The 13,291-nt window shown below is 51.3% G+C and overlaps 2 protein-coding genes across 2 annotated transcripts; one reads left to right on the top strand and one right to left on the bottom strand.

Annotated features, from left to right (window-relative positions):
• Positions 1 to 576: 576 nt before the first annotated feature.
• Positions 577 to 2,502, bottom strand: BO97DRAFT_443929 (phenylalanine--tRNA ligase subunit alpha). The gene is made up of 2 exons (XM_025698414.1): positions 937 to 2,502; positions 577 to 870 (listed from the first exon to the last, which is right to left on the bottom strand). Exons 1-2 carry the CDS (start codon positions 2,412 to 2,414, stop codon positions 777 to 779), a joined length of 1,572 nt encoding a protein of 523 aa, XP_025550433.1. The 5' UTR covers positions 2,415 to 2,502; the 3' UTR covers positions 577 to 776.
• A 5,739-nt stretch (positions 2,503 to 8,241) lies between these two features.
• Positions 8,242 to 12,334, top strand: tcsC (putative two-component osmosensing histidine kinase (Bos1); the record flags this gene model as incomplete). The annotated part of the gene is made up of 2 exons (XM_025696379.1): positions 8,242 to 12,255; positions 12,308 to 12,334. 2 exons carry the CDS (start codon positions 8,242 to 8,244, stop codon positions 12,332 to 12,334), a joined length of 4,041 nt encoding a protein of 1,346 aa, XP_025550432.1.
• Positions 12,335 to 13,291: the final 957 nt, after the last annotated feature.

Below are 13,291 nucleotides of genomic sequence, written 5' to 3'. Positions count from 1 at the left end.
GCCATTCCGCATGCCGAAATGGTTGCTGTCTGCTCGCTGCATCTTATAAACGAGTCATACTGACTCGGATTCTCCGCAGGATGAGATGTACCATGCTTGAAATATGGTCACATCATGATATATCTTATATCCAAAAAGAACTTGAATGAAAGAAAAATTTCAATAAACCCACTTCACCCGACAAACACTTCCTGAACTTCCTTTTCCTTGACTTGCTTTTGTATACACCTACCTGTAGAAACTTTCCTTGCTTTTCCTTATACTTTAATCTCCTATCTACTCCCCTGACCGGCACCTCAAACCTCCTCACCCCTCGAACCCGGATTGATTGGTCACTAGGAGCCAGACATCTGACATTCGATTTCCCATGAGCGAGGAGGTAAGAAGAATCTGTAGAAACCCTACATCCACAGAGAACGCCGGAAGATCACCATCTCCGCCTGCTGAAGAGCCACTGTCGCAGAGTCGTGCACTGGGGCACAGATACGGGTGGAACATTGCCTATACTCCAGCATGTTTTTTTCTTACAAACAAGCCAAAAATGGTTCAATCTTTCCATGCAGCAGCGTGAATCTCGTAATCTGAATTCGTATAGTAGTAGTGTTTTCTGTTTCTAAGAGCTCCATTACTTTCATCAAAGGTACACAGAAAAGAAAAGAAAAAGAAAAAGAAAAAGAGGTCAATGTCATGGGCTCTCTCTGCGTCCTTTTTGTTGCTTCTATCTCTTTCACTCCCGTCGCTTTCCGTATCTATTGCTCTGTTTTTTTGTGGTTGCTCTAGTCCTTCTCCAATCTAACGGCCGGGTTGCTTTCGATGAAATTGAGGTCCACCTTGTGGCCCAGCAGTTCACGGATATTGCTGACGCCGTACCTGGAGGGAAAGGGGCTGTTAGTCTGGGGGTTTCTCGGTATGGGTTTGAATATACTTGAAACTTACTTGATCATCGTCGGTCTCTCCAGACTCAGACCCCATCCGTAGACTCGCATGTCCTTGGGGATGCCCATGGGCTCCAGCATCTCGGGACGGAACATGCCACTGTTACCGATCTCGACCCACTTACCCAGGCCATTGTGGTAGCCGAAGATTTCCATACTGGGCTCGGTGTAGGGGTTGTAGGCGGGCTTGAAGCGCAGCTGGTGGATACCCATCTTGGCGAAGAAGACCTCCATGAAGCCGATGAGGCCGCCCAGCGTGAGCCCGTAGTCGGCGATCACGCCCTCGATCTGGTGGAACTCGGCCAAGTGCGTGGCATCGACCGCCTCGTTGCGGAAGACACGGTCGATACTGAAGTAGCGCGCCGGCCGCGGGTTGGCCGCCAGCTTGTGCAGCACGTAGGTCGACACTGAGGTCGTGTGCGTGCGCAGCACCAGCCGCAGCGCCTCGTCAGCGTCCCACGGGTAGCGGTAGCCGATCGAGCCGTACTTGCCGCTCTCGTGGACCTGGCGCACGTCGTCCCAGTATTGCTTGTAGTCGAGGGGCTTCGCGGTAGTGGTGGTGTTGGCGGATGTGGAAGTGGTGGGCTGGAGGGTCTTGATCTGGTGAGGGTCGTTGGGCGGGTCCTCACGCGGGGGGTCGGCCTTGACGGGGTCGGCGATGTAAAAGGTGTCTTGGAGATCACGGGCGGGGTGTTGCTGGGGCACGAAGAGGGCGTCGAAGTTCCAGAAGCCCGTCTCGACGAAGCGGTTGGTCGGCATCTCCTCGAAGCCCATCTCGAAGAAGATGTTGCGGAACTCCTGGCGCACCTTGTTCAGCGGGTGGAAGGTACCGGCCGGCGTGGGCGCACCCTTGGCCTTGAAGTTGTACGGCTTCAGTTGTGCCGTCTTCCACGAGCCGTTCATCAGCATCTCCGCTGTCAGGTCCGTCTCCTCCTTAACGAACTCGCGGGCGTACTTGGCGCCCTTGGAGATCTTGAACGTGATCACCTTCTGCACGGTCACCAGCTTGCGCCGCTTCAGGTCCGTCAGCGCCTTCGCGTCCGACACCGTCTGCGTTTTCTGCACCGTGGCCAGCAGCTCGCGGGTCTCGTCGACGATCGTCTCAGTCGTCGCCCGCAGGAGGTCCTTGTCCTTCTTGATCCAGCCCTTCTTGAACGCATTGCCCTGACCGACCTTCGCGCTCTCCTTGCCGACAACGCCTGGCAGATCGCCAATCTTCAATCCATCCAGGGCCGCCAGCACGGCCTGGAAAACCTTGGCCTCGTGACTGCCATTGGTGGCAATCTCTTCACCCTCCGGCGTCAGCACGACGATTTCCTTTTCGAGTGTCTCATACTCGACCATCTGTCGCGAGGCTAGACGGTCGAGCGCAGCCTTGATATTTAGTGAGGGGGTGGAGGGGAAGGCTTCGCTGGAGAGGATCGAGGCGTCGGACGCGGACAGAGCGTCCAGGATTGGTTTCGTCATATCGGTCGCCATGACTACAAGCCGGTGGGCTCCCCAGAAACTGAGTCCGAGAGGGGTTTGTGGAAGGCGAGAAGAGGGGGGGGTGACTAGAGCAGGAGGGGGAGGGGTCTTGATCACTGCAGACACTGCCCACTTCCAATTATGACTCTTTTCGGGCACGCTCTTCGATTACGGTGGGCGATGCTGACCAGAAGCGTCGTCCCGTGACCTGCCATCGGTCTTGAACCCCGCCATTGCGGGTTTTGTTCTTCGGTTGTTCTAAGAACTACAAGAGAACTTGTCCAGCGAATGTTGCCCTTCTCCTTGGCTCTACTTTGATCAATAGTACAAGCATTGTCTGCTGCATATGTTTCATGCTTGTAGTTCTACAAAGGACCACTGTCTGAGCAGAACAAGTCCCATGATCTTACCCAGGCCGTCAAGGGATTGGATCGAAATCCAATGCTTCGCATCAGCATAAGTCTGTGTCACCATGCATATTGACTGTCAGTGACAGGTAGTAGAAGACCGATCGGGATCAGCCATGGTCGGTTCGAGTATATACCTTTTTAACTGCAAGGGGTCCTGGGCCAGGAATCACCAAAACAAGAACCACCCTTTCGAGCCATTAAGGACTTGTACAGGAATGAAGGGTATGCTCGAACTGAGGCTCTTCCGTTTGGATCACGACCGAAACACGGTGCACAAACTAGCTTTCAATGAGGAGGCCCTGTACGGAGTAGATAGCCGACCACTTAGGCATCGTGTTCAACGGTCGAGGGGAAGGATTCTGTTCTCGATCCCGTGACAAACAGGGCCAAGCCGCGTTCGATTCCCTGTCGGTTGCGATTAACTTTGTACGACCATAGAATGCCAGGTACTGACTGTCTGTAAGTTATGGAGCGCGGAAGATCCGAATGGACAGGCGATATATGATCTCGACCGGACCAAGGCAGTCGCAAAGTACCAAGCGGCAACCGTCCTTGGTCTGGGGCAGCCCGCAATTGACGGAGTGGACACCGGGAATCCAATGACGCAGCGACTATCTACACCATCTCTGCGATCTGAAGGATTGTTCCCTGCTTGTCCCGTGGTGGCTGGCCGCTGGATAGGATCTCTGGGATGGGCGGCATGGTTTTATAACGGTAGACGAGGCCTAATCCAGTCTAGCTCTCAGCAGCTAGTCGCCAGTCACTTGTCCTGTAGTTCGATTAGTTAGTGAGTTGGGACGCCAGAACACCAGCTCATTGACAGCCAGGGTTAGCGTCTGCTTCAAAAGCAAGATTTAGGGGCACCTCGCAGCTTCTGATACTCACCTGTGATGACTGACTTCTTGGTAGGTCAGGCAGGCAGTCGGTATGTGGCTCCACCCCTTTGCCGCTTCAATCGAATCCGACTACAGGAAGTACTGTACGGAGTACAGTACAGACCGATATCGATGCCTCCATTATCTGGCATTCCTAGATCCTCGCATGATAGTCCCAGACTGGCATAGTTAGATGGGACTACGAAAGCTCTTCTCAGTATTGATCTTCATGATTGGCTTATCGGGGGAAATCGATGGGTCTTGCACGCGACCGTTGGGTCTGGACTGGATCTCCCCGAGGAGGGAGAGTTGAAGCATCATGGATCCATCCTCCGGCTATCTTCGCTGTCGGCGTTGATGGTCAGTCGGTGGTCGTACCATTCGTTCCTAAGGCAAATGGCTCGATATGTTCTCGATATTGCTGAAACAAGCACTCGTCGGTAAACCCCCTCTCTGCCTTAGACTTCACTATCTCGACGATCCTGCCGAATGTCCCCATTGAAAAGACTTCGAGAAAAGGGTTAGGAAAATCCCATTTCCATGGTTCTTCCTCAAGCCTTTGCTCCACTTATCGCCAGCCATGGCTGATGCCTACAAAATCGGCTGCTCCGGCACGTACAAAGACTTGGATCATTGCCCAACACGGCTGGTAACCTAATTTGCACCGGCCGATGAACCTTGGGCTTATATTTTCTATTGATTCATGACCGAACCTAATAGTATTGAGATCCCCGGGCGAACGGGGGAAAGACGTCTCGGGCATGGACCTGTGCGCCTGGGCTGATGGTGCACAACAACGGGCGGGAAGATTTATGTATCAAACCGCCAAATGATAGCTATAGTTCGATCCATCCTCCGCACACCTTCTCAGTCGCAAGATGATACAATCGAGCAGGACATTAAGTCATAGATCATCTTCTAGACCAGCCTCTAGCCAACACAATCAAGTCTGGCTGTAGCTAAGGGCACCCGAAACACCACCTCCCGAGGCAGAAGTGTCCTGTTCCTGCGGTTGTCTGGTCTGTCCAGACCGGTCTGCCCTGCATCATTCCTGCTCTTTCATTCAATTTCATTCAAGTCTCTCTTCCCGTCTTGCAGCTTTTGTTTCCCTTTTCCTTTGGTTACCGACCAGTCAGATTGTTGTTCGATTGTGATAGGTAAGTAGAGACCAGGGCCGCCTCCCTACATCTCACCTGCCTGCCTCTGGAGCCACGGCAATACGAATACCACTACGTAGCCGACTAGCCGAATACCTGTTCTCTGCCCCCCTCCCTCTGATACCTTTTGCCCTCATCTTACACGGTGTGGGTGATGGAGGGAACATGACCGGTCCTGTTAATCTGGAGAAGGTCACAAAGACGCGTGCCTTGTGGTTTGCTTGTCGATGCTGCGGGTCGATGTCGTTCTGCAAGGCTTGTTGAATAGGCGGCAGCAACTGTGGGTGAGAGGTCATAAGTCTGGGGAGAGAGAGAGACGACTGCAGTGTGATTCTCCCCTTCCTCTGCCAGGTGTAATGCGAGTACTAAATGCCATTGCTTCATTGCATAGAATATTCAATGTTGGCAAGCCCAAAGAACCAATACTCCGCAGCTAAGGGGGACACCGTCCCTTAACGAGGTAAATCCCTTCAACACCAGAATCAGAGAACCACACTGGCCATAGAATGATCGGTAGCTGCCTGGTTCAATATTTTTTTTTTCCTTCTGCGAATGTTCACAAAGCAGGGATGCCCGTGCGTTTGACTGCAGTAAGTGAACTAGTAGTTGTGGTCATTTTGTGGCGGTAAGGTACTATGTATGGTCTTTTCCTCTCGGCCTTTCCCCCTCCCTCCTTCTCCCTCTCGAACAATGTCTGTCCTCCTTCATGCTCACGCGGCAAGGTCGCTTTCCGACACGCGCCAAGGGCACACACACACACACACAGTGAAAAGCTGTTCGGTGACACAGGGGGAGAGATGCCCTCAGAATTTTTTCACTCTTTACCTTCCCATTTTTTGGTTGGTGTGAGACACACTGAAGGGGGGACCACTTTCTATAACAGTTGTTCCTTATGAGACATGATTATGCCGTATTCGTTCTGGTTAAAGGTCGCGGTTCACGAGGAAGGGAGGGCAAAAAAAGGGTAAAAATAAGTCATCGGTCCCCACACTGCGCGAGCTGAAAAATGCATTCTGTTGTCCTGTCATGAACCCTCTGTTAGACTAGCTCAACTGGTTTGACAAAGGGGAAGGCATTTCTAAGCCCCGGGAGAACCAAGGGTCGTGTCATATCTCGGTACGGTTCTTTGGGTTCCCTTCCCTCCTTCCTCGGAGATTAGGTTAGGTTAGATTATTATCATCATCTCGAAGGGCTTCTCATCTCGGTTGCCAAAGATACAGAAGCAGTCAACAATGAGGACAGGGGATAGAGACTAGATACAGGTCATAATTGCAGACCTACGCGGAGCACAGAATACAGATCAGATTATCTAATGTTTACTGCCCGGAATTCGCTGTTATTTTGTTCTCTGTGCGGGGGGGAAATAATAGAGAGAGAGAGAGAGAGAGAGAGAGAGAGAGAGAGCGAGAGGGGGAAATCAAGGAAAATTCTCCAGATCCTCCGGGAGGGAGATCAGCCTATGACTGGAGGAGGAACTGTCCAGTCTGTACCTAGTAGTGACCCAACCTGGTAGCGATCCCTTGATAGGTGCAGTACCTGGGTTCCTCAGCTCTTTGAGTGCTGCGGTCCTCCTGACGGCCTTTTGTCCCGTGGTCTGGGGCTTATGATCTTTTCCTTCCACGGTATAACTAACTACTCGTTAGAGGTGTTTGTTTGCGTTGTTGCTTGCTTTTTGTATTACTTCACTTTTAGCGGCCCTTGCTATCGGTTAATTAGTTCAATTGACCCAGTTTCAGGAGCTCAGCAGACTCAAAAAAGGCAGACAGAGAAGAAGTACCCCAGGCTGTAGACTGTGGTCAATAGTAAGTACTCATAGACTTGTCGACCCGACAGTTGACAGATACAGCAAGCAGCAAGTACATACTCAGTGAATGAGTGCTGCCAACCCCTCCAGCCCCCTCCCTCTCTCACTCTCACTCACTTTAACTCTCTCTCTCTCTCCTCCCTCTGCTTCGATCACGCCTCGTTGCTTTGCCTCCTCGCCGGGCGCGTTGCTTCCATCCACCCTCATTTGACCTTGACTCGCACACATGGGACTTGACGGTGCTGTCCATTCCAATTCTACCTGGGTGATTTCTATCTTATCATTATCAATATCATTTCTGAAATTTTGAAGTGTTGTCATTTGCCCTTGGACGGTCATAATTGTGTCTTCACAGTTCCTCTGTGCTGACTGATTCAACATCCTCTTTGCCCCCCCTTTAAACTTAACTCTCCCAATAATACCCCCAATCCTTTTTCCTCCCCGCTCGATCTCAATTGCGCGCTGCGCTCTCTTTGATCTATCTGTTGTCCGTTGAATCTTATCCGGCGACTTTTCACTCAGCCTGTCGGCTCTGGTTCCCAAAGGTGCCTGCCTGCCTGCCTATCTACCTCCTCACCTACCGACTGTGTTTCTTCTTCCTCTTCCTCTTTCCTCTTTCTTGCTCCCTCCCCTTTTTGATTTACCCAAACCCACCGAAGATCAACTTCTTTGAGCCTTCTTTGGATCTTCGTGCCCACTCTCCACCACCAGACAGACCAACCTTGCAACCGATACACCAAACCACAAACCCTCTTCCCCCCATGTCGTCCTAACAGACCTTCCCACTCAATCATTCGTGTCACGAAAAGCACACTTCCGGCTTCCTATCCAGGTAGGGAAGAACTGCCCCCCTCCGGCCCCCGTCACCGTCAGTTCATCTGCTTCGCCGACATTTGCTTGCTTACCCACTTGCCTCTCCTCTCTCTCCCACATCAGTTCTGCCTTCGTCCAATCATCCTCCCCCCGAGGCTACTGCATTGATTTTCCATTATTTTATTTTTGCTACTTTGCCCCCCTCAACACAACTAAGTTGGCTGTCGCAACTGCCATCCCCTTTCCGAACGACCAGCTTGCCTACTAATCATCTCACTACGCTACGCTACAGCTATTGCTGTCTTTCCCCAACTCCGCCCTGCTGTCGAATTTTTGTTTTTTTTTTATTTTCCTTCTTTTGCCCAATTTTTTCTTCCCACTCGCCAACCATCCTTTGTTATCTCTTTCTAACATCCTATTCTCTTCTTCAATTTCTCATCTCCTTTCTCATTCGCCTCGTTCTAATCTAATCACCTTCGGAGTCGAGTCCCGGTCACACCCCCAATAAATTGACTTTCGACTTTTCCCCTCCTGGCGTTCCCCTCCGCCCGCTTCCCTTTGCCTGGTCTATTATTCTGCCCTTGGCTTCCTCCCTCCCTTTCTTTATTCTTCTTGACCTTCACCGTCACTCCCTTTCTATTTATTTTTTTTATCCTCGCTTCTCCTTCTCATATGCAGTGTCACAGCAAATAAGCCGTTATCGGATCCATCCCCGGGAAAAAAATTTCTGCTCGACCAATATACTTATGTCCCCATCGGACTGAGGAGTCCTAAGGCATAATGGCTGGCGCGGACGAGACGCTCGCGGCCGCTACTGCCATGCTCAGGGAGCTCGCCAGAGAATCCCCCGGTGCTCCCCCTTTCGACTTTGAGTTTTCCCACACCTCTACCAATGGTTGCGACTCGAAAGTGGCCAAGCTTCCAGGAGAAAAGAGCGCGGCAAAGGCGGCTTTCGAACAGGAATTGGAGGCTCTAGTCCGACGAGTTCATCATCTGGAATTTCAATCTGTCAGTCATCGATCACCCCCAGGAATCACCTTGAAGGCCTTTCAGCCCACCCTCGTCCCTAGCGAGAACGATTCTGAGACCCCTTGGGCATTTGGCCTTCCACGCTTGGCCTCCTCTGACGGTTCTGACTCTTCTTGTCTTATACAGCAGCACAACCCACACCGCTCCCATGGATCAAGGCGCTCAGCTCCCGGACCGGAAGATGGCGAAGCGGAGGAAGATATCGATGATGAGGACAGCGATGAGGACGAGGACCTGGGCTCAAGGACACGTCTAGTACGCGAAGAGGACATCAGTTACTTACGCAATCATGTGCAGAAACAGGCGGAGGAAATAAGTTTCCAGAAGGACATCATCGCTCAAGTGCGGGATGAGTTACAGCAGCAAGAGGAGCAAACACGCCGGGCCCTCACCAAGGTGGAAAACGAAGATGTCGTGCTGCTCGAGCGAGAGCTACGCAAGCACCAACAGGCCAACGAGGCTTTCCAGAAAGCGCTACGAGAAATTGGTGGAATTATCACCCAGGTCGCCAACGGTGATCTGTCGATGAAGGTGCAGATCCATCCTCTGGAGATGGACCCCGAAATCGCCACCTTCAAACGTACGATAAACACCATGATGGACCAGCTGCAAGTCTTTGGTAGTGAGGTGTCCCGAGTCGCCCGCGAGGTCGGTACCGAAGGTATACTCGGTGGTCAGGCGCAGATTACAGGGGTGCATGGTATCTGGAAGGAATTGACGGAGAACGTCAACATAATGGCCAAGAATCTCACGGATCAGGTCCGTGAGATCGCTGCAGTCACCACGGCTGTCGCCCACGGAGACTTGAGCCAGAAGATCGAAAGTCGGGCTCAGGGTGAAATTTTGGAACTTCAACAGACGATTAATACTATGGTGGACCAACTTCGGACATTCGCTACGGAAGTAACGCGAGTCGCGCGTGATGTCGGTACGGAAGGTGTACTCGGTGGACAGGCTCAGATCGAAGGGGTACAAGGCATGTGGAATGAACTTACGGTAAACGTCAACGCCATGGCGAACAACTTAACAACACAAGTGCGAGATATTGCGACAGTTACCAAGGCAGTCGCAAAGGGTGACCTGACACAAAAGGTCCAGGCCAACTGCAAAGGAGAAATCGCGGAGCTGAAGAATATCATCAATTCCATGGTGGATCAACTGCGTCAATTCGCCCAGGAGGTCACCAAAATCGCGAAGGAGGTCGGTACGGACGGTGTTCTGGGTGGTCAAGCAACCGTTAATGATGTGGAGGGCACGTGGAAGGATCTGACGGAGAACGTCAATCGAATGGCAAACAATTTGACCACACAGGTCAGAGAAATCGCAGATGTCACCACGGCCGTCGCCAAAGGTGATTTGACTAAGAAGGTCACCGCCAATGTCCAGGGTGAAATACTCGATCTCAAGAGCACGATTAACGGCATGGTGGACCGGTTGAATACCTTCGCCTTCGAAGTCAGCAAGGTCGCTCGAGAAGTCGGCACGGACGGTACCTTGGGTGGGCAAGCCAAGGTTGACAATGTAGAAGGAAAGTGGAAGGATCTCACCGACAATGTCAACACCATGGCCCAGAATTTGACTTCCCAGGTGCGAAGTATCTCGGACGTCACACAAGCTATTGCCAAGGGTGATCTTAGCAAGAAGATTGAGGTGCACGCTCAGGGAGAAATCCTAACGCTGAAGGTTACCATCAATCACATGGTGGACCGATTGGCCAAATTCGCAACTGAACTGAAGAAGGTCGCACGCGATGTCGGGGTGGACGGCAAGATGGGTGGTCAGGCCAACGTGGAAGGAATCGCAGGAACATGGAAGGAGATCACGGAGGACGTGAATACCATGGCCGAGAACTTGACATCTCAAGTACGTGCCTTTGGTGAGATCACTGATGCTGCAACCGACGGAGATTTCACCAAGCTTATCACGGTCAACGCTTCGGGGGAGATGGACGAGCTGAAGCGCAAGATCAATAAGATGGTTTCCAACCTCCGAGACAGTATTCAGCGTAACACGGCGGCCAGGGAGGCAGCCGAGTTGGCTAATCGCACCAAGTCTGAGTTCCTGGCGAATATGAGTCACGAAATCCGGACTCCCATGAACGGCATCATCGGTATGACGCAGTTGACGCTGGATACGGATGATCTCAAGCCTTATACACGCGAGATGCTGAATGTCGTGCATAACCTTGCCAATAGTTTACTGACTATCATTGACGACATACTCGATATCTCGAAGATCGAGGCGAACCGCATGGTCATCGAAAGCATTCCGTTCACTGTGAGGGGCACTGTCTTCAACGCCCTGAAGACCTTGGCAGTGAAGGCCAACGAGAAGTTCCTCAGCCTTACCTACCAGGTTGATAACACTGTTCCTGACTATGTCATCGGTGATCCTTTCCGTCTGCGCCAGATTATCTTGAACTTGGTCGGCAATGCGATCAAATTCACTGAGCATGGAGAGGTGAAGCTTACTATCTGCAAGTCGGATAGAGAGCAATGTGCAGCAGACGAATATGCTTTCGAGTTCTCTGTATCCGATACAGGAATTGGTATCGAAGAAGACAAGTTGGATCTCATCTTTGACACTTTCCAGCAAGCGGATGGCTCCACAACGCGGAGATTCGGTGGAACTGGTCTCGGGTTGTCCATTTCGAAACGCCTGGTCAACTTGATGGGTGGTGACGTCTGGGTCACGTCCGAGTATGGTCATGGCAGCACGTTCCATTTCACTTGCGTGGTGAAATTGGCCGACCAGTCCCTGAGTGTCATTGCGTCGCAACTCCTGCCGTATAAACACCACCGGGTTCTCTTCATTGACAAGGGAGAGAACGGCGGCCAGGCTGAGAATGTCATGAAAATGCTCAAGCTGATCGATCTAGAGCCTATCGTCGTGCGCAATGAAGACCATGTACCGCCACCCGAGATTCAAGATCCCTCTGGCAAGGAGTCTGGTCATGCCTACGATGTCATTATCGTGGACTCCGTTGCAACTGCTCGATTGCTGCGGACATTTGATGACTTCAAATATGTCCCTATTGTCCTCGTCTGCCCCTTGGTGTGTGTAAGCTTGAAGTCCGCCCTCGACCTCGGTATCAGCTCATACATGACGACGCCATGTCAACCAATTGATCTCGGCAACGGTATGCTGCCTGCTCTGGAAGGTCGTTCCACGCCTATCACCACCGATCATTCCCGTTCGTTCGACATTCTACTGGCAGAAGACAACGATGTCAATCAGAAGTTGGCCGTCAAGATTCTGGAGAAGCACAACCACAATGTCTCTGTTGTCAGTAACGGTCTCGAGGCTGTCGAAGCCGTGAAGCAGCGTCGTTACGATGTCATCTTGATGGATGTACAGATGCCGGTGATGGGTGGTTTCGAGGCCACCGGAAAGATTCGTGAATATGAAAGGGAGAGCGGTCTCAGTCGAACCCCCATCATTGCGTTGACGGCGCACGCTATGTTGGGTGATCGAGAGAAATGCATTCAAGCCCAGATGGATGAGTATCTGTCCAAGCCTCTGAAGCAGAACCAAATGATGCAAACTATCTTGAAGTGCGCCACCTTGGGTGGCTCGCTTCTGGAGAAGAGCAAAGAGTCGCGAATCTCGAGTAGCGGCGAAATGCATCCGGTCCACCACAGTGCCGCTGATGGTAAGCATCAGCGTCCAGGTATGGAGGCAAGAGCCTTGACCGCATCAGGCACCATGAATGGTGGTAGTCTGGCAAGCCCGACGCTGGAGAAGGAAGACCTGACCATGGAAAGGGTAAGTCGGCATATGCATCCGCCGAATTTGCGCATACTAACAACGTTGATAGGCACTGTTGCGGTCCAACAGCTCGTGAGACGATTCTAAGACTCTTTCGTTCCGCTTGTTTTTCTCTTTTTCATCTTTCGAGTGGCTTCGATGCAAATCATATACCCTATCCCTTTGCGCGCCTGTACGAAATGTTCACTGGCATGGTGACTTCTATGTCTTTCAATCAACATTCCTCCTTCGCATCATTCCAGTTGTACGTGTGAATTTCAGGAGAAACTTTTACTTACTGAATTTCATGCGTGACTGGACATACTCAGCTCTCGCGTTGTCTTCTCTACCCCCTCCCCCCTTTCCTGGTTCTCGGTCGATTCCTTCATCTTTGCATATGTCTTTTGTCGCCCGTACCATTATCGACAGTTTAAGCCATGGTCATTTATGTGTTCTCTCTGACACGTTTCGCGTATACTATATCTTCTGTCTGATCTCGGATTGTGATTGTGACCTATTATGCCAGTTGTCTCTCTGGCAGGGTGTTTTGCGGCGCATGGAAAATTTTCTATGACTTGGTGGGAAGGGGGAGTGGGGGAGGCTACTCTTTACACAATTTCTGTCCCGACTATATTACATGTTTGCATGGAATGAAGATTGGCATGAGTTTGATCCGCAACCACACTGAAAAACTTCTCTGTATGGTTTTCGTAAATGGTTGCACAACACTTTTCTTTCTCTTTCGATTCTCTTGCATATGTTTCGATTCATTTCTCTAGCCCTTTTCCGCCCTTGCGATTCTTTTCCATCCATCTAAACCTTATTACACACATTCTTCTTTCCCCATTCTCGAAGCATGCCACCCGGTTTTCTTCTCCTGAGCCCTATCTTTTTTTCCTTTGTTTCTCATCCTTCTTTTCACATCTGTATTGTATTTAATCCGTTTCCCCCCTTCTCGTTCCATTTTGACAGATGATGATGTTCGAGTTTGTGCTACTTCAAGTGTCTATGTGTAGTCTCGTAACTTCCCGCGGATGATCGGGTATACCAGGCA

Source organism: Aspergillus homomorphus (genome assembly GCF_003184865.1).
Source record: "Aspergillus homomorphus CBS 101889 unplaced genomic scaffold BO97scaffold_23, whole genome shotgun sequence".
NCBI lineage: Eukaryota > Fungi > Ascomycota > Eurotiomycetes > Eurotiales > Aspergillaceae > Aspergillus > Aspergillus homomorphus.
The sequence above is the reverse complement of the archived record's forward strand: the minus strand, read 5'-3'. Positions and strand labels throughout refer to the sequence as shown.

What these genes read in the sequence shown, in the direction of transcription:
- BO97DRAFT_443929 (XM_025698414.1), bottom strand. Translation starts at nt 2,414, where the DNA reads ATGGCGACCGATATGACGAAACCAATCCTGGACGCTCTGTCCGCGTCC. An exon ending in GAGAGACCGACGATGATCAA is followed by an intron (nt 871 to 936) that starts GTAAGTTTCAAG and finishes CTTTCCCTCCAG; the next exon opens with GTACGGCGTCAGCAATATCC.